This window comes from Caretta caretta, chromosome 3 (assembly GCF_965140235.1).
Source record: "Caretta caretta isolate rCarCar2 chromosome 3, rCarCar1.hap1, whole genome shotgun sequence".
Taxonomy (NCBI): Eukaryota; Metazoa; Chordata; order Testudines; family Cheloniidae; genus Caretta; species Caretta caretta.
Window position 1 is genome coordinate 124,198,102 of NC_134208.1, and position 21,832 is coordinate 124,219,933.

General features: G+C 43.5%; 1 protein-coding gene across 6 annotated transcripts in view; it reads left to right on the forward strand.

Annotated features, from left to right (window-relative positions):
- Positions 1–21,832, forward strand: part of PACRG (parkin coregulated) — a 494,910-nt gene that overhangs the window by 148,687 nt on the left and 324,391 nt on the right. For 4 of the 6 annotated variants that reach the window (XM_048844071.2, XM_048844070.2, XM_048844074.2 and 1 more), the window contains exons 3-4: positions 7,699–7,779; positions 15,977–16,111. The exons of 1 other annotated variant lie outside the window; for it this stretch is intronic. In XM_048844071.2, the coding sequence (XP_048700028.1) occupies positions 7,699–7,779; positions 15,977–16,111 (216 nt within the window). The remainder of the gene's footprint in view (positions 1–7,698; positions 7,780–15,976; positions 16,112–21,832) is intronic. One more of the 6 variants, XM_048844072.2, reaches the window with a different exon arrangement.

The following is a 21,832-nucleotide window of genomic DNA, read 5'->3' on the forward strand; positions in this document are numbered from 1 at the left end:
CCCCATCACCAGCTCCGTCACCCGCTCCGTGGCAACTATCTCCGTTGTGGTACCAGTCCTCCTATTCGAAGTGCCAGTCTCCAGCAGCGATTATCAGCTGACAAATGCAGGCATCAACGGCTCCCCCATGGTCACCGGAAGAGGATTCCTCTGGAACGGAAGGGCAGTTTAGCCCCTTGCCAAGGCATCACCGGTGTGATTGGGCATCAGAGGCTGTGTCGACTTCTACGGCGCTGCCTTGGCATCACAGCCAGTGGCCAGTGCCGTGGCCCTATTGGAGTGCATGGAGTGATGACAATGACCCCTTCACACCATTTGTGGGCCACTGCCTCGAAGCAATAGTTAATGGCACCAGCGGCACCGGGCTCGGTGTGGGAAACACACTCAGAGGTTGGGGCAAAGGAGTCAGTACCCCACCCCAAAATCCCCTTCCCCCACAGGGGATGATGCCCCAGGGCCTCCCGCAGCAGTTCAATCGTCATCCTCATCCCCAGATGAGGTGGGAGTGGGACCCTCGAAGGCCAGCCTGCTGGATGATTTTAAAGAACACCAGGCCCTGATTCTACGGGGTGGCCAAGAACTTGGGTTTCGAGGTGGAGGAGATGGCTGAGCAGGCAGACATCTTGTTCAGTGTGCTCTTGGCCTCTACCCCTGCCCATGTTGCACTACCAGTGCATGATGAGGTCCTGAAAATTGCCAAGGCCCTCTGGCAAACCCTGTCATCCATCCCTCCCACCTCCAAAAGGGCCGAAAAGAAGTAATTTGTCCCAGCCAAAGGGTTCAAGTACCTATATACCCACGATGGCAGCAAGGTGCTCTCCTCAAATGGCATGAGATGCAGCTGACTTGGTGGCTAGGTTGGTTGCATTGGCAGTGGTCATGAGCACAACTCCTGGCTTCAGACCACTGGCCTGTCCCAAGAAATGCAATTCTCAGTCCAGGACCTCCCATTTGATGGGAATGGATTCTCTGCAGAGCAGATGGACGCGAGGCTGCATGGGTTGAAGGACACTCGGGCCACCCTTTTCTCACTGGGTATGTATACGCCGCAGTCTGCAAGGAAACAGTTCCATCTGCCCCTGCTGCCAAGGCCTTGGCAGCCTTGACAGCAGTCTCAAGGAGAAGGGATAGAGACACAAGCTTTAGTTGTCGCCATCCTTACTCCTCCCACTCACCCACACAGCCCATCAAAGCATCCAGGGGCCATAAGTGCTATTTTCAGAGTGTGCTTGATGTCCCGTCATCTCCCCAGATCTACCTGTTTCTTTCCTCAACAGTGTCCATCCCCACCATTCGGCCTGGTTGCAGGTCACCTCGGATTGCTGGGTACTAAAGATAGTATCTTGAGGCTATACCCTGAAATTCTCGGCCAACCCTCCCTCCCACCCCACCTCTTCCCTGTCCTCCTTCAGTGACCTGTCTCATGAGCAACTCCTCGTTCAGGAGGTCAAGAACCTGCTGTGCCTGGGAGAGGTGTAGGAGGTCCCTCGGGACATGGAGGGAATGGGGTTCTACTTCCACTACTTCCTGATCCTGAAAGCAAAAGGGGGCATCATGCCTATTCTAGACCTGTGACTCCTCAACAAGTCTCTCATGAAATTGAAGTTTTGCATGGTCTCCCTGGCCTCCATCATCCCCTCCCTGGATCCGGGACACTGATACGCCGCCCTCAACTTGAAGGACACTTATTTCCATATTTCACGGTCACAAGTGCTTCCTCCCTTTCATGATGAGCGGATGGCATGTCCAGTTTAAGGTGCTGCCCTTTGGCCTCTCATCGTCCCCAAAGGTGTTCACAAAATGTATGGCACCAGTGGCCACTTACCTGCGATGTTGAGGGGTCCAGGTATTCCCGTATCTCGATGATTGGCTCATCAAGGACAGATCTTCACAACAAGTGTAGAGGACCCTTGATCTGGTGCACATCACCTGCTGCCACCTGGGCCTGTTGATAAATGACAAAAAATCTACCTTAAGGCCCGTGCAACAGACAGAGTTCATTGGAGCGGTTCTCAACTCCACATGGGCCAGAGCCTTCCTTCCAGAGGCATGTTTTCATACCCTGTTGGACCTGATCTCCCATGTGAAAAACCAACTGCTCACCACAGCTCGCACCTGCCTGTGGTTGTTGGGCCACATGGTCGCATGTAAATACATGGTCAGTCATGCCCAGCTCCATCTCCAGCCTCTGCAGGTGTGGCTGGCATTGGACAACATTCTCAAGAGACATGACCTAGACCAGGTAGTCAGGGTGCTGGACTGCATCCGGTTGTCCCTGGGTCAGTGTTGGAGGGAGTTCCTCCAACACCTGGGCTGGGGAGCCCACCAGGGTTAGCTCAGCATGCAGGGCTGCTGGTTGCGGGACAACCTGGCCCGCCATATCAATGTCAGGGAGCTCAGAGCAGTTCATCTGCCCTACCAGGCTTTCTTGCCCCACGAGAAGGGCAAGGTGGTGCAGGTCCTGATGGACAATACCGCTGTGATGTATTACATCAACAGGCAGGGCAGAGCCAGGTTGTCTGCCCTTTTCCAAGAATCTCTCTGCCTCTGGGACTTTTGTGTGTGGCATGTCGTTCATCTGGTAGCCGCGCACCTGCCTGGGACCAAGAATGTATTAGCAGATCACCTCAGCAGGACCTTCTCATCTTGCCATGAGTGGTCACTCCATCTAGAGGCAGTCAGTACATTCTTCCAGAGGTGGGGGACTCCCCAGGTGGACCTGTTCGTGTTCAGGAAGAACAGGAAGTGCCATGTGTTTTGTTTGATCCGGGGGGTGGACAGGGGCTCCCTGTCAGATGCATTTCTCATCCTGTGGTCGGGGGCTCAGATGTATGCCTTCCTGTCAGTGCCGTTGATTCACAGAGTCCTTGTGAAGATCAAACAGGATGGGGTGAAGGTTATCCTAATAGCCCCCGCATGGTCTCGCCAGCACTGGTTCGGCACACTGCTGGACCTTTTTAGTAGCTGCCCCGCTGTGGCTGCCCCTCCAGTTGGATCTGCTGTACCAGAACTACGGCAGCCTTCTGCTCCCAAACCGAGCGGTGCTACACTTGACAGCATGGTCACTGCATGGCTAAATGCAGACAAATGGGAATGCTTGGCCCAGGTGCAGCAGGTCTTGTTGGGTAGCAGGAAACCCTCCACCAGAGTGACTTTCCTGGCCAAGTAGAAAAGGTTCACGTGCTGGACGTCTGAACAGCATATGGGGGCCCAGCAGGCCTCACTGCAGGAGATCCTGGATTATCTTCTGCACCTCAAACTCCAAGGCTTCTGCCTGTCATCGATCAGGGTCCACCTGACCGCTATTTCAGCTTTCCACCCTCCATTCCAAGGCAAGTTGGTATTTGCTCACGATATGATGGCCTGTTTTTTGAAAGGTCTGGAGCGTCTCTATCTGCATGTCTGAGATCCTGTCCCTCCTTGGGACTGGAATCTCTTGTTGTCGAGGCTCATGAAGCCTCCCTTTGAGCCTCTGGCTTCCTGCTGTCTCCTGCTTCTCTCCTGGAAAGTTTCGTTCCTAGTTGCGATAACGTTCGCCAGCAGGGTGTCCAAGATCAGGGCGCTTACTTCAGAACTGCCCTATACAGTATCCTAAAAGGAGAAGGTCCAGCTGTGACTGCTCCTAGTGTTTCTGCCCAAGGTAGTTTCCCAGTTTCATGCTGACCAGGACATATACCTACCTGTCTTCTTTCCAACACTTCATACATAGAGGAGGAATGCAGGCTACATGCCCTGGACATCAGGAGGGCGCTGGCCTTCTACCTAGATAGGACAAAGCTGTTCCATAACCCTGATTCATCCCCAGAGCAGGTCCACTCTGTGCACTGAGGTTGGGGTTCTTTGGGAAGAAATAGTATCTGATCACATAAATAAAAACTGTATTTTAACGCATAATCACAAGGGGGCAATTTAAGTTTGCACAGGCATTTCCTAACTTTTCTGGCATTTCCTAACTTTTGAGTGTTTGACTTTGCAACCTTAATGTTCTTTCAAATGTAGTTTTTTAAATGTAATTCTGTATAGATTGTATAATACATAGCGTACTCTAGGTAAACACATGAATGTGATATTTTAATTCTCAGGGAAGGTAAATAATACAGCTTGTTTGAAAAAATCAGACAAGTAACAAGAGACATTCTGCACACCATGCAATCATACCAAACTTAGGAACCCTGCATGATATAAGCAAACTGAAAAAACCAGAAATGCCATCATGTGGCATCATACTGACAGCCATATGATAAACCATCAGGGTTGGAACCCTTAGATTTGACATGCAGATCTGTGTTACTAGGTACCACAGAATATGCTGTGAGGAGAAAGTCTGGGATATCCACCTTAACACACTTAAAAGCAACTTCAATAAACAAGGCACTCCACCAAAGGAGCAGATCACTTCCACCTCTTGCTTCTTGCCCCAGATGCATTCTCCTTGCCTTCCCAGTCTCTACTTCTCAAGTTTCTCATTCCAGTCCCAGTCTCTCTGACCAGCCAGTCCCAGTTCCCATCCCCCGACTCTGAGTCCTAGCTTCCTCTCTCAACCAGTCCCAGCTTCCCTTCCCTACCTCAGCTCCCAGTACCAGTCTCCTCTTCCTTCCTCCTCATTCTTACTCTAGTCTTCATGCCCCTCCAGTCCCAGTCCCACCAGACTCCTTGTCCCAATCTACACCTTTTCCACCTCCCCTCCAGTCCAGCTTTTGTTGCCTCTATATTTGAATCTGATAGATTCCTATACCTTTCTGCCTGGGTTGCAGTGGGGTAGTCACTGAGAGCATAGGACAGCCACAATTCCTGCTTTCAGTTCCAGTGCCCAGGCCTTACTTGGGAACAGCCATTGCCATGGTAACTCTGGTCTGGAATGAGCACACTCTGTTGCTTTCTAGAGATGCAAAAAGAAAAGGAGTACTTGTGGCACCTTAGAGACTAACCAATTTATTTGAGCATAAGCTTTCGTGAGCTACAGCTCACTTCATCGGATGCATACTGTGGAAAGTGTAGAAGATCTTTTTATACACACAAAGCATGAAAAAATACCTCCCCGCACCCCACTCTCTTGCTGGTAATAGCTTATCTAAAGTGATCACTCTCCTTACAATGTGTATGATAATCAAGGTGGGCCATTTCCAGCACAAATCCAGGGTTTAACAAGAACGTCTGGGGAGGGGGTAGGAAAAAACAAGGGGAAATAGGTTACCTTGCATAATGACTTAGCCACTCCCAGTCTCTATTCAAGCCTAAGTTAATTGTATCCAATTTGCAAATGAATTCCAATTCAGCAGTCTCTCGCTGGAGTCTGGATTTGAAGTGTTTTTGTTGTAATATCGCAACTTTCATGTCTGTAATCGCATGACCAGAGAGATTGAAGTGTTCTCTGACTGGTTTCTGAATGTTATAATTCTTGACATCTGATTTGTGTCCATTTATTCTTTTACGTAGAGACTGTCCAGTTTGACCAATGTACATGGCAGAGGGGCATTGCTGGCACATGATGGCATATATCACATTGGTAGATGTGCAGGTGAATGAGCCTCTGATAGTGCGGCTGATGTTATTAGGCCCTGTGATGGTGTCCCCTGAATAGATATGTGGGCACAGTTGGCAACGGGCTTTGTTGCAAGGGTAGGTTCCTGAGGAAACTACAATCCATCAGTGATCTTCCTGATAACACCATCCTCGCCACTATGGATGTAGAAGCCCTCTACACCAACATTCCACACAAAGATGGACTACAAGCCGTCAAGAACACTATCCCCGATAATGTCACGGCTAACCTGGTGGCTGAAATTTGTGACTTTGTCCTTACCCATAACTATTTTACATTTGGGGACAATGGATACCTTCAAATCAGCGGCACTGCTATGGGTACCCGCATGGCCCCACAGTATGCCAACATTTTTATGGATGACTTAGAACAACGCTTCCTTAGCTCTCGTCCCCTAACGCCCCTCCCCTACTTGCGCTATATTGATGACATCTTCATCATCTGGACCCATGGAAAAGAAGCCCTTGAGGAATTCCACCATGATTTCAACAATTTCCATCCCACCATCAACCTCAGCCTGGTCCAGTCCACACAAGAGATCCACTTCCTGGACGCTACAGTGCTTATAAACGATGGTCACATAACCACCCTATACCGGAAACCTACTGACCACTATTCCTACCTACATGCCTCCAGCTTTCACCCTGACCACACCACAGGATCCATTGTCTATAGCCAAGCTCTGCGATACAACCGCATTTGCTCCAACCCCTCAAACAGAGACAAACACCTACAAGATCTCTATCAAGCATTCTTACAACTACAATACCCACCTGCGGAAGTGAAGAAACAGATTGACAGAGCCAGAAGAGTTCCCAGAAGTCACCTACTACAGGACAGGCCTAACAAAGAAAATAACAGAACGCCACTAGCCGTCACCTTCAGCCCCCAACTAAAACCCCTCCAACGCATTATTAAGGATCTACAACCTATCCTGAAGGATGACCCAACACACTCACAAATCTTGGGAGACAGGCCAGTCCTTGCCTACAGCCAGCCCCCCAACCTGAAGCAAATACTCACCAGCAATCACATACCACACAACAGAACCACTAACCCAGGAACCTATCCTTGCAACAAAGCCCGTTGCCAACTGTGCCCACATATCTATTCAGGGGACACCATCACAGGGCCTAATAACATCAGCCACACTATCAGAGGCTCGTTCACCTGCACATCCACCAATGTGATATATGCCATCATGTGCCAGCAATGCCCCTCTGCCATGTACATCGGTCAAACTGGACCATACACATTGTAAGGAGAGTGATCACTTTAGATAAGCTATTACCAGCAGGAGAGTGGGGTGGGGGGAGGTATTTTTTCACGCTTTGTGTGTATAAAAAGATCTTCTACACTTTCCACAGTATGCATCCGATGAAGTGAGCTGTAGCTCATGAAAGCTTATGCTCACATAAATTGGTTAGTCTCTAAGGTGCCACAAGTACTCCTTTTCTTTTTGCGAATACAGACTAACACGGCTGTTACTCTGAAACCTTTCTAGGGACGGTGAATGCACAAGAAGCTGTGAGGTGATGGAGGATGCTCAATCACTGTGTAGGGATGGTTCATGCACAGTGTGGTCAGCTTTAGATGTAGTGAGAGGTCTGAGCATGCTCAGTGAGGATGGAATCTTCTTTGATTTTAGAAGCTAAAAATCTCAGTCTCTATTCAGCATGCATGAACTGCAATTTTTCAAAGGCTTATAATTTGGGTAGATTTGTACAGGGCTAGCAAAAGTCACATCCCTGGCACAAAGGCCACTGCCCTGCCAAATTTCAAGTCTCTGCTCAAAAGTGTGAAAGTTCTAGAACTTTTCAAAGAATGTATTTTTTCCTTTCGTCTTTTTTGGAAATGATTGAACCATTTTGGATTACATTTTCCAAAAAATTCAACCTGAGACAGACACCTGGCCTGGAAAAGTTTCAGCCTGAATGGTTGAAGTTTTGCAAAGTTAAAAACAATTAAAAACAGGATCTTATAATGGGAAATGTCAGGCAACCTTAATAAGCATAATTTCCAACCTCACCTATAATATCTATACCGTGTCCTTATTTTAAAATTTTCCAATTATTACTGTAATTTTTGTCTGTATTGCAAGGTTTTGTGCATCCTCAAGATTTTGGCTAATTTCTACCTTGTCTTGTATGCTCTAGAGGAGAGGAAAAGGTGCAGACATGTCTCCCTCCTTACGCTCTGAAATCCCCTGTGTCCCAGCACTCCTGTACAGGAACCAGGTAGAGTGGTGCTCTGTTGGGACTGTATAGCAGGGGGTGTTACTATTGCGCAGGTGGTGGTCCCTAGCCCTGAAGTGGCTTGTGGAGTATAACCACTTACCAGTAAACACTGCTACATTTTGGATGTGTTGTAAAGAACACTGGTGAATGTTCTGCCATTCCAGTTCCCTGAGCCATCCTGTCTACATCTGCCATGTGAAGGTGGAATGGCTCATTGAACCCCCACTCTGCCATTATAACACCACTTCCCACACATACCCCGTGCTCAGTTTGAGTGCAAAGAATCAGAATGTAGCCCTTTGGTTTCCTAAGCAACTTTCTCCATTGTTCAAGATAAGAATATAGTACCATAATAATCTGCAATTAAGATTGCAAAGAATTTTTCAGGCAAAACAATCCATGGAAAAAACCCAGCACCTTAACTGGTAGTCAGATGACTTCTGATACCAATAACTTTATAACTGCTAAATATTTTATAAATATTCTGGAAGATTTATGTCAGTAAAAGCTGGTAAATCCACTCATCCTCAAGAACCCGTCTAATAAGTGTTTAGCCTCTAGGAAGAGTGATGTTCCAGACTTTTCTGCCTTTCTAGTCAGCATCCAAATATATGAATCAAAGAACATGAACATCTGTTTTAAACCTTTCAAATAATATTTTACAAACTTACCAAATATGTTCTGCACTATTAGTTGTTCATAAGATTTATTATGGAAACAATAGAATGATCTCAGCCAATCATAGTTTTAGGAAGTCTAAAGAGTAAGGCTCTTACTAATAATACTAACCCTTTTTAAGACTACACGTGTCTGATCATGTCATTCATTTTCCATACCAGCATTTGAATGGTTATTCACTTTTTATGACTGAGAAAATATGTATTTGCTCATACAAACTGAGTAACAGTCAGCTGTGCCTATATATATTTACTTAGTTTGAAGCAACACCACCAGTTTGCACTTGCAAAATGTAAATTTTTTTGTTTTCTTTTATAGGTTCAATGGTGTGTATACATTTTGTCTCCCTCCTTAGAAAAGTTGGCCCTGTAGTTCTGTCCTCAAATAATTAATCCTCGTTCAAACCTGCCCTCAAATAATAATCTGTCTAGCTCATGTTATTAATGTGCTGTCACTGAAAAGTCCAAGCAAATAACGTTGCAAATGGTTTTAAACACCCATGAAGCAAGGGAAAATTGTGGATTTTTTTTCCTTTTTTGCTTAATGGCTTGTATCTTTTATCTTGTCACATAGCAGGAATAACATTCAGTAGCATAGAACTGCATTAAAGGACTTTTGCAATTACCAGACTCTTCAACTTATCTTTGGCATTTAACGAACCTCAAAAGCTGTTTATTGCTTCGTATACTTTGCCATTGTGAATATTAGCCTTTAATTAACTGGAAGTGATCAATTACTCTCTGATCTCAGTCTTTCTAATTACAATATTCCAGCGAAGCATTTTTCTCAAGTTGTAAAAGGGAGGGTTTTTTGTTAAAAACGTAATGGAAAACTTTCATAATGCCTTTGTTACTAGGTATAACAATGGAATCCATGACATGTAGGGGCAACACACAGAAGTGACTTTTAGTAAAAGTAAAGCATTCTGTTGTATATTTTTTAATATTTAGAGATTATGCAGTATTGTTTAGTTTACTCCAGTGTCCCAATCACAACATTGGCCCCCTCTTAAAGGTTGAGAACTCATATACCTGGAAGGTTCTGAGAAAGATAATTTGAACATTTATCTTTTAGATGAATAGAGACATACTGTATGCATTTATGAGACACTGGGTTGCTTTAAATAAACAGAACCAAATCTTCCATCAGCGCTACATAAATAAGTAATCATCCTATTAGACCTGGTTGAAAAATGCCAATTTTTTTGGTAGGAAATTTTGAAAAGAATTAAGTTTCCAACAAAAATGTTTTGGTTTTCAAGTCATCTTCTCTTTGTTGTTTTATCAGTTTCTTATCAACAGCTTCCTCTTGATGGTGCTCATTTGGTGTTTTAGGCAGAGGAGCCTGAACAGCATCATTGTGACATCAGGGGAAACTCCACCAAACATCACTCTCTCTCCCTCCAGTAACCCTAACCTTAAACCCTAATTTTACTGCTTTTCTTGATCATCTCTCCCCTTGGCAGACCCATTTGAATTCTGCACCAAAGGATTCTGCACCAAATGAGCACTGTTTATATGAACAAAAACAGTTTTGACTGGACAAAAGTAAATTGTCTGTGCCAGGGATAGTGTGAGGGGAGTCACTGTGCAAATTTCCATTCCATATTAGTCAACCAATATAGCTCCTGATCTGAAGCAATCCTGGCTATTCCAGTCCAGACCCTTGCAGCCCCACAACTCTGTAAAAACAACACAGTCCTCCATTTGCTGAGACCTCACTTTGCTCAGCTAGTAAAACCTATCCTACAAGAAGAAAAAATATTGGGCAAAGGATATTTGCCTGACCCTGTCTCCTTTCAGAAGAATCCCCTATAAAGTAAGAATCATAGAAGTGGGAAAGTGAGGCCTTATCTACACAGGGGAAATTGATTGGCATAGCTATTTCGGAATAACTGTTCAAGTATAATTGAGCTATTTTGAAATAACTCTCTCCTGGATGGACATTATTCTAGAATAAAATTGCCTATTTGTTTATTTATGTATATTATCATAGTGCCTTGGAGCCCCAGTTATGGACCAGGACCCCATTGTGCTAGGCACTATACAAACACAGAATAAAAAGATGGTCCCTGCCCCAAAGTGCTTATAATCTAAATATCAGCTGAAACATCAGACATATACAGACACGTATTTCAGGGGAGTACAAGGAAACAATCAGACAATATTGGTCATCATGATAAATAGTGGTAGCAGCACACCCATGGCTTAATGGTTGTCAAGTTTATTGTAAGGCATCGAGGAAAAGGAAAGTTTTAAGGAGGAATTTGAAGGAAGGTAATAAGGTAGCTTTGTGGATACTTATGGAGAGCTCCTCTCAAGTGAAGGGCATCATGGGAGAAAGCGCAAAAGTGCTTGTCTGAAAATGTAACAAGTGGATGAGGAAGACTGGCATCATTGGCTAACTCGAGGCAGTGGTTAACATTTCAATAGTGAATGACAGATGATAGGCAGGCTGGGGATAGACCACGAAGCTCCTTGAATGTAAAGAAAAGTAGCTTAAGTTTGGCATGATAGACAGGGAGGAGCCAGTGGAAGGATGCAAAGAGAGGGCTAATATGGTCAAAGCGATGGGTTAGGAGAATATTTGTGGCAGCATTCTGAATGGATATGTGCAGGCCAAAGATTGATTTGTCAAGGCCAGGGAAAAGGTTGTTGGAATAATCAAGATACTGAAAGCATGGATGACAGTTTTAGGTGTATGGGTGGATAGAAAAGACCATAATATATAAATGTTATTGAAAAAAAATCTGCAATACTTAAACGTAACACAAATATGAGGAGTGAGAGAGAGGTCTGAATTAAGATTACACCTGGGTTACAGGCCTGAAAGACCGTCAGAACAGTGTTTACAGCCGGTTTGAAATTTTTCAACAAACTGTTTTTTTGTTGTTGTCAAAACTGAAACTTTGCTGTTGAAACCAATATGCTTCAGTGAAAAGTATCTCAAGTCCAGGATGGACTTCTTGGTCAAAGAAAGACACCCACCACCCATCTCAAAATAGCCAATATCCTAGTTGTTAAGGCATTCACCTTTGATGTGGGAGAGCAGGGATATGAACATAATTCTTCCACATCCCGGCTGAGTACCCTAGACACCAGTTTATTCTAGTGTGTGTCTTTCCCTCTAGTGTGTGTCTTTCCCTTTCTCTGTTTTTTCCCAAAATTTTGAAAAGTCTTGCTTTTGTTCTGATATGGAATGAAATTCTGAAACTTCATAATATTCTGTGAAATGGAATTCTTATTTTCTGGCCAGCCCTAGTGATATTGCTCACAGTGATTGAGAAAGGAGGTAGTGGGGAGGATTTGAAGGGGAGAATTATGAGCTTAGTTGTAACCATATTGTGCTTGAGCTGACAGCTAGACATCCATAAGGTGATGTCAGAGAGACGAGATGAGATTTTAATTTGGAGAGAAGGAGACAGGTCTGAAATACAGAGGCAGATTTGTGATTCATCAGCACAGAGCTGGTACTTGAAGTTGTGTTTGCAGATGAGATTACCCAGAGATAAGGGATAGAGGCAGAAGAGAAGGGACCAAGGACAGACCCTATGGATTGCCCCACAGAAAGTTGAGGGGGGATGAGGAGGATCCACTAAGGATATGCTGAAGGAATGACTACAGAGATAGGAGCAGAATCACTAGGAGAAGAACCAGGATAGAACAGAGTCACAGAAGCCAATAGAGGACAAGACTTAAAGAAGAGCGTGGTTGACTGTGTCAGTGATCATAAGGGTCCCTTTTGGCCTTGGAATCTATTAATATAAGACACGTCAAGAAAGATGAGTATGTAGTGTTGATTATGAGCTTTGGATAGGAAGACATCATTACAGATTTTGGCAAGAGCTGTTTCCTTGGAGTGCCAGGGACAGACGCCAGATTGGAGAAGGTCTAGGATAGAACTGGAGGAGACTAACTCCAGTCAGTGATTGCAGACAGTGTGTTGACTAAGTTTAGAGATGAAAGAGAGAAAGGAAATGGTGTGACAGTTGGAGAGGCAAATGGGATTAAGGGTAAATTTTTGTTGTTGTTGTTTTTTTTAATGGGAGAGCCCAAAGCCTTGTACTGTGAGGGGAAAGCACCAGAGGTGGTGAGAGGTTAAAGAGAAAAGTAAGAGGGAGGGGATGAGAGTGGACAAGAGGGAGATCAGGAAAGAGGATAGGGTGGAGTCACTGAGACAAGTGATGAGGTTAGAGGAAGAGAGCAGACAAGAAGCTCCTGCATCTGTGATAAGAGAAGGAGAAGAGGTGTAGGAGGGGACAGGAAGGCAAGCCAAGGGGAAGGAGAAGATCATGTTGTATTATGCTAATTTTCTCTTGGAGGAAATTGGCAAGATCCTATGCAGAGAGAAGTGGAGGCAGTAGGAGAAGAGATACAGAAAAAGAAGGGAAGGAAGGCAGGGGGTATAGGTGTGACTTTAGGAATGAGGGTATAGGTGTGACTTTAGGAATGATGGCACAAGAGAGGCAGAGGCGGTGGTGGGGAGACATGTGTGACGTGCAAATGGTGGAGGCAGGGCCAGCTCGACAGTTTTTGCCCTCCCAAGCAGTGAAAAAAACTGCTGCTGCAGACGGCAAAAGGAAGAAGCTGCCACTGATTTGCCGTGGTGGCGGGTGGAACAGAGAAGCTGCTACCCCTTTCTAACTGCCACCCCAAGCACCTGCTTGGAACACTGGTGCCTGAAGCCGGCGCTGGGTGGGGGTGGTGAGAGAGTCAGGGTTAGGACCAACAGCCAACATGGATTCACCAAGGGAAGGTCATGCCTGACTAATCTAATCGCCTTCTATGATGAGATTACTGGTTCTGTGGATGAAGGGAAAGCAGTGGATGTATTGTTTCTTGACTTTAGCAAAGCTTTTGACACGGTCTCCCACAGTATTCTTGTCAGCAAGTTAAGGAAGTATGGGCTGGATGAATGCACTACAAGGTGGGTAGAAAGCTGGCTAGATTGTCGGGCTCAACGGGTAGTTATCAATGGCTCCATGTCTAGTTGGCAGCCGGTATCAAGTGGAGTGCCCCAAGGGTCGGTCCTGGGGCCGGTTTTGTTCAATATCTTCATAAATGATCTGGAGGATGGTGTGGATTGCACTCTCAGCAAATTTGCGGATGATACTAAACTGGGAGGAGTGGTAGATACGCTGGAGGGGAGGGATAGGATACAGAAGGACCTAGACAAATTGGAGGATTGGGCCAAAAGAAATCTGATGAGGTTCAATAAGGATAAGTGCAGGGTCCTGCACTTAGGACGGAAGAACCCAATGCACAGCTACAGACTAGGGACCGAATGGCTAGGCAGCAGTTCTGCGGAAAAGGACCTAGGGGTGACAGTGGACGAGAAGCTGGATATGAGTCAGCAGTGTGCCCTTGTTGCCAAGAAGGCCAATGGCATTTTGGGATGTATAAGTAGGGGCATAGCGAGCAGATCGAGGGACGTGATCGTCCCCCTCTATTCGACATTGGTGAGGCCTCATCTGGAGTACTGTGTCCAGTTTTGGGCCCCACACTTCAAGAAGGATGTGGATAAATTGGAGAGAGTCCAGCGAAGGGCAACAAAAATGATTAGGGGTCTGGAACACATGAGTTATGAGGAGAGGCTGAGGGAGCTGGGATTGTTTAGCCTGCAGAAGAGAAGAATGAGGGGGGATTTGATAGCTGCTTTCAACTACCTGAAAGGGGGTTCCAAAGAGGATGGCTCTAGACTGTTCTCAATGGTAGCAGATGACAGAACGAGGAGTAATGGTCTCAAGCTGCAGTGGGGGAGGTTTAGATTGGATATTAGGAAAAACTTTTTCACTAAGAAGGTGGTGAAACACTGGAATGCGTTACCTAGGGAGGTGGTAGAATCTCCTACCTTAGAGGTTTTTAAGGTCAGGCTTGACAAAGCCCTGGCTGGGATGATTTAACTGGGAATTGGTCCTGCTTCGAGCAGGGGGTTGGACTAGATGACCTTCTGGGGTCCCTTCCAACCCTTATATTCTATGATTCTATGATTCAATGTCACCAAACATAGGAGGAGGATGTGGGACCTAGATTTGTGCTGGTGGAAGAAGGTAGGAGATCAGTGTGAAGAGGGGAAGAGGAGTAAGTCGAGATGGTGGGGATTGTAGAGGGATAAGACAAGATGGAGCCACTGAGGGTAGGGGACAGGAGGGGAAGAGAAGGCAGGGGAGGGTCGGGGAGGAGGAGGAGGATGGATACTATGATGCAGAAGATGCATGTGTTGAGGAGCCATGGGTGATTGGCAGATGAACAAAATTACAAAGGAAAAAACAAAACAAAAAAACAAGCACAGGTCCCTGCTTTCTGGGAAATGTCTTCTATTATAGGAGGAGCCCTCTCACTCACCACTGCTGCCAATCATTGTCCCTGTTGGTGGCAAGGGGTCAGGGCCAGGCTAAGATGTACTAATGTCTGCTACTCCCGGTCCAGCACTTCATCTCTACTGACTGGGAAGTGCTCCCTGTAATAAGCAGAGCCCCCAAGTTGCAGTCCCCATTGGTGATGAGGGATTGGAGACATAAACTCATTTTTATTCCAGAATAAAGCATCACAATGGGGAGCTATTCTGGAACTACTTTATTCCATAATAGTTATACTGGTCCATTTTCCCATGGAAACAAGGCCTTATTTCCAGGCCTGATTCTTGTTTTACACCAGTGTTAATGCATTACCTTTAGTGAATTTGCTTATAGAAGGCACAGAGTAGTTTTTTTTGCAGAAGTTAATACTGATGGGGTCACATTAACTTTAACTAGACATTGTAAAGAAATTTCTGCACATTATGAGGAGGATACTATTGTGTTTGGTGGCCTAATCCAGCTCCCCCCTCCTCTTGGACACACCACCTAAAGCCCATATTGCCAAAAACATACTGTTTGTACATTCAGGGCTGCTTAGAAACCTCTCCCTCTTAAACATCTACCTACTACTGTAGCCAGTATTTGTGTGTATCTCACCCCTCTCCGATGCCAAAAAGCAAAGGGGAAGTGATTTGTGTCTTACTTTCATATTAAAGCAAATAGAAAGATGCTTCCCAAGGAGACGTGTTCTTCTAGATGCTGATTAAAATAGCTTACACTTATGTATTGCTTTATATTTTAATTGCTTTACAAACGAGAAGTAATTAAACCTCCTAAAACATGTCAGGTATTGTAAAACTTGTGAGCATGTAGTATTATTTCTATTTTTAAAAAGTGTGAAAACTGATGCAGAGTTTAAAATGAAAAGACAGTTTTTCATGGGATGATCCAAAAACCAGACAATGCAAATTAGTACCTACAGGACAATGCAAACAAAATTCTAAATCTTCATTGAAGAGTAATACTCCTTTCCTTTAATGTCTATTAAAAACCCTATCAGGACACTTAAATTGAAAGAAATATAACATGGGAAGAGTGAAATCAGTGCCATCTGCTATCTTATCAACCCCTTTTAAACCACTAACGTTTCTAAACAAATTTCAGCATTATTATTTTAAAAATGCAGTTGCATTATGGTTTGTTTGTATATGTCTTTTTTAGGTAAGAGGACCCCCAGTTGCAGGAGCATTTAAAGAAAGACCAACAAAGCCTACAGCATTTCGCAAGTTTTATGAGCGAGGAGACTTCCCAATTGCCCTTGAGCATGATTCGAGAGGAAATAAAATAGCCTGGAAGGTAAGTCAGCGCACAGCTGTAACAGCCAGTTGCATTTATTGAAGTGACATATCTCATTGCCAAACAAAGTTGGCTTATAAGTAAATAAACTGGAGTAATTTCTTAGCAAATGGAAGATGGTGGAGGAGCTGTTTGAGAAAGGCCCCCTGAGTCAGCCATATACCTTGTCTAACAATTAAATTATATGTTGCAAAAAGGAAGATGACAGAGTTGCTTTGCCTGAAAGTATTGTCTCCTGCCCAATTCGTCTCTATTTCTATGAGGACCTGGCAACCCAGCCTATTTCAGGCAGTCCATCAAATGATAGAAGTAGCTAGATACAGTGAACAGCAGCCATTTATCTCCCCCAGATTTCACCTTCCTGCAGGACGCTTCCAAATGGAAGCTTTAATTACCTAAATGGATAGGTCAAGATTGCCTGCTCCCTGGAAATGCAGAGCAGAATACAAATGAAGGCAAATTCTCATTCCATGGCTGTACTCTCAGTATGCAGCATATGTCAGGCAGCGTAATCGCTGTCATACGTGCCCCTGTTAGAGGCTGACCTCCACTGCAGAAACCATTACGGCTCCGACATTTCTCTGACAAAAGGTTAATTGGCTTCAAAATAAATGTATTGCCTAATGACTCCATTCTAATGCGTCTGTGTTTCTCTTTAAAAGGCTCAGTGATGTTATTTGTAAAACTTGCCAATCTTCTAAGTAACTAGAGCAGGCTTTTAAATTTAATTTGAAAAATGAGTGCTGATCTTTAACCTGCTCCTGCTATTTAATTTATTTTTGTTATCAAAGAATTACTTAACTTTTTGTGTTATTTATTGGGCTAGAATAAGATTTTTCTGGAAACAGAATAATAGTTACACAGGGTGAGCGTGATGTACATGAGGAAAAATACATCAGATCTGTAGAATTTGAATTGTTCATGTTAAACATGGTCCTAATTTAAAAATATAGCTCTGTTAATTCAGTGAATGGAAGGGGGATTTCACAATACAGGGTTTGATCCTCCTCTCACTGACATCAATGGCAGCAGGATTAGGATTATAGTGTGGAAGTGAAAGTATGCTGTTTAATTACTGGTTATTTGGATATAGCTTTTTTACTTACCAGGCTATAAGTTGTTGTGAAGGCCAAGACTATAATAGGATTCAAAAAAGAACTAGATAAGTTAATGGAGGATACGTTCATCAATGGCTATTAGCCAGGATGGGCAGGGATGGTGTCCCTACCCCAGGGGAGAAAGTAACATTATACACTTACCAGCATAGGAGCCTGGCTCTGGACCCCCAGAAGGGGCGGGGACTCGGGCGGTAGCGGTGGCCGGAGCCCCGGGCCCTTTTAAATTGCTGGCCCCAGGACAGCTGCCCATTTTGCTCCCCCGCCCCAGTCAGTGGCTTAGGAAGGCGGGGGGGGGGGTGGGGTGGGAGGAAGGGACAATGACATTTAAGCACTGCCCTGGCAGTGCTTTAACGTTGGCTACATACGGGCCAGATCGGTGGCCACTTTTTACTGGTACACCGGCCCGGCCCATACCAGCCCACTTTCACCCCTGCCCTAGGCTCTATTTGCCAGAAGCTGGGAATGGGCGACAGGGGATGGATCACTTGATGATTACTCGTTCTGTTCATTCCCTCTGGGGCACCTGGCATTGGCCACTGTCTGAAAACAGGATACTGGGCTAGATGGACCTTTGGTCTGACCCAGTATGGCCGTTATTATGTTCTTAGGGTCTTAAAAAGTGGGAAACATGGAACAGACTGTAACTTTATTTCATATAACTATTAAATCAATGCAGGGAAACAAGACATAGTTCTTGCAGCAAGGGGAACCTGCAGCCAACCTCTCAACCATAGCTTTTCCACATTCTCAGTGAAAACTAGGAGATTCCAACATCCCCTCTGACTGGTCCATGGATTGACTTGGCCATGCCAACTTCCAGGATTTATCTTATTCACTCTAAACTCATAAAGAGGTCTAACTAGCCTTAAACTGCTCTCCAGCATTTTCTGCCACTGGGGGTCAGTGTCCTGAGATATTTCAATTTCTAACCGCATAACATTAAATTGAGAGATTCCAACCACTTTTACCCCATTTTAATTGCTACTTGGCCTACATATTCCCACCGCTAGAACCATCTTGCTACTAGATGCTGCTAATGACTCCTTGGCTAGTAACCAAGACCCTTTGTGTATAGCGAACCTTCCAGGTAAATCTTAATGTCTAGAATAAAGAAGTTGTTCCCAATGTCTGAAAGGTGAATTGTGTTTGAATGGAATGGCCCTGGATAATCATAGGCTATGTTCAATGTGCCACGGTGCCGCAAACATAATCCAGGAAAGGCTTTCTCATTTCTCATAGTTCACAATGGCTCCCTCTCCCTCCAACCTCTGCAGTTGGACCATAATACAGTAATATGGTCAGCAAGAGGTAGGATTGCAATGTCATCCAGGCCCTTTCTGATATTCCTAATCCCTGTCTGATGGCCAGATTATACCATTGAGTACTACGCAGTTTAAGCATACACTGAAAAATGGGTAAGGTGGAAGATGGGCTTTTTTTGGTTCCCACCTTACCTTACAAGGGGACCAGGTAGAGATCCTGGCAGTTGGGAGGATACCCACTATTGCAGGACTGTGGGCAGGATAAGGAGAATGGTGTTCATACACATGTTAATAGCTGTGGGGGTAGAGTTTATATTTTTCTCTTTGTTTTAAGACACAGACACATAGCTCAAATACAGACATACATCTGAATACTAATTTTCATCCATTATATTGACTTCTAAATCTGCCTAAATCATGAAGACAATGATCTAATATTTCTCAGTCAAAACCTTTGTTTTCCTTTAGAGAGTTTGCTAGAACTGCATTAATAAATGAAACTAGATGTTGCCTTTAATGATACAATGTTTGGAAGAGGTTTTTCTAGAAAATGTTTTATAGAAACTTCATTCTATTGCATTTATTTCCACGTATCATCTGGTTTTACTGAAACAAGGACAAGCAGAGAAGAAATAAATGATGTCACATTTATCGTAGATATTTTAGTCTGATATTACCACATAATATCACGGTTTTATTGTTTTTTCTTGTTCTGTTTATATGTGATGCATGTCATGGTTCATTTCACTTGTTAGCTTGTCTGTTCAGTGGTGCACGAGAGCTAATGCAAGGGGAGTCTCAAAAACGTGATTTGTTCTGACAAAGGAAAACGCCTCAGGATGTTCTTCCTTCCCATGAAATATACAATATTTAATTTTCTAATAATTATTAAAACATGATGTAAAATAATTATAATTATGAGACGTTAAAATAGTGAAAAAAATGTGTTGATCACTCAAGTATTCCATTAAGGCTGGGGTTAGACTCAACATGGTGGTCTTCAGTTACCTGAAAAAAATCTGAGATTTATATAAAAACTAAGATCAATGGTCTAACAATATGTATATAGAGGGGGTTTATTGTGTCTAGTAAGCAAACACAGACCTGCAAACACTTATACACATGCTAAACTTTAAGTATGTGATTAGTCCCATTTAGGGAGTTGTCTACACATGAAAGTTATTCTAGAATAAAGTAGGGTGTGAATTGAAAGCAGAATAACTATTCCATGTGTACATAAGCCCTGTGTGCAGAATTTGAGCCATAATTAGGACCTGATTTTCCTCTCGTATGCACTGGTAGAGTTGTACTGGTTTGAGAACAGTATCAATGGAGGACTACAACTATCTAACATGTTTTTAAAGGTATTAAATCATCTCTAAAAAAGGTACTAAGTAGTGTTTAAAACTGTGTTAATAAAACCATGTTAGCTAATATGTTTTTAAAACACCACCTTTTTTTCTAGTTTAGACTGGGCCCTGGAGGTTTGAATTCATCCCTTCCCTGGTAAAGTTCAAGTAAATGGGCTTAGTGCAGGGGAATATGCAGAAGTTTAGAGGAAATAAAACCCAGGAGTAAGTGTGGATTGAATGGCCCCTCCGAGCCATCTTATTTGGAGCTAGTTTCGAGATCTGCTTTGCCTGCACTTCCAGAAGGTTTATTCTGGATGTGTAGTTTGTTGAGTTGCCTTTTACCACTTATAATTTGCAATTTCACAATGGAAAATGAAAGGAGGTGTGCATTTTATGACTTTGAGGGGTTGTGACAATGTCTGATCTCTGTCTGATCAGCTGGAGACACAGTACTATTCAGTGGATTTTTTCAATAGAGGCCGAAGAAAGTTAGATTTTGCTACAACAAAGTTAACTCTTACTGTAGGTTTTTAAGTTTACCATGGCAAAGGGCATCTCCTTGGATGCTCCTGTAATATTGGGTATTGTGCTTCAAAGGCAGTCATATTAGACTCTTTCTTCTTTTTCTCTCCCCCCCTTCTCTTTTTTTATATTATTCAGATTTTTTTTCTTAAAAGGCTGTTTCCACCTGATAGAGGAAAACAGATAAATAAAATGTATTTATAATCTAGGGCTAGAAAAGTGCTCTATAAAAAAAATTTAAAAAAAAATTGAACCAAGCTTGAAAGAATAACAAATAGACAAAGTACTAAGTAACTCCGGCAGCACCTCCCCCCCCCCCCATACATTTAAGAATAAAAAGTAATACCAATCTAAACAATCTTGGTTTACAAACTATAATCAGTTCCCCATCTAAAATAAGATAGGAACCTCTTAGTCATAGCATCTGCCTGCGTTTGTGGAAAATGGGCCCTTTCAAAGAAACTTGGTGTCTTTTATTGATGAGATTATAAAATTTGGTTGATAAAAGTAACAGTGTTTATGTAGTATATTTAAACTTCCATAGGGCAATTGACTTGGTACCACACAACATTCTGATTAAGAAACTAGAACCGTACAAAGTTAATATGACACATATTAAATAGATTAAAAATTAGCTAAGTGATAGGTCTCAAAATGTAATTGTAAATGGGGAATGATCATCAAATGGGTGTGTTTCTAATGGAGTCCCATAGGGATCTATTCTTGGCACCACTCTATTTAACATTTTTATCAGTGACTTGGGAAGCAGTGATTCTGAAAAAAAGACTTGGGGGTCATGGTGGATAATCAGCTGAACATGAGCTCCTGGTATGATGCTGTGGCCAAAAGGGCTAATATAATCCTTGGCTCATAAATAAGGGAATATTGCATAGGTGTACGAAAGATATATTACCTCTGTATTTGGCACTGGAGTGATGGTTGTTGAATACTGTGTCCAGTTCTGGTGTCCACAATTCAGGAAGGATATTGATAAGTTTGGAGAGGGCTCAGAGAAGAGCCACGAGAATCATTAAAGGATTGGAAAACGTGCCTGATCGTGACAGACTCCAGGAGCTCAATCTGTTTATTTTAACCAAGTGATGATTAAGTGGTTACTTGATCATGATGTCTAAGTACATATATGGAGATCAAACATTTGATAATAGGCTCTTCAATCTAGTAGACAAAAGTATAACGTGAACCATTGGCTGGAAGCTGAAGCTAGACAAATTCAGAATAGAAATAAGGCACACATTTTGAACAGTGTAGAATAATTTACCAAGGGTTGTGGTGAATTCTCCATTACTGGCAATTTTTATAGAAGTTTTTCTAAAAGATATGCTCTAGTTCAAACAGGAATTAATTCAGAAAAGTCCTATGGCCTTTGTTATGCAGGAGGTTAGATTAGATGATCACAGTGGTCCATTTGGCTTTATAATTTATGAATATTGGTGAAGTTATCCCTTT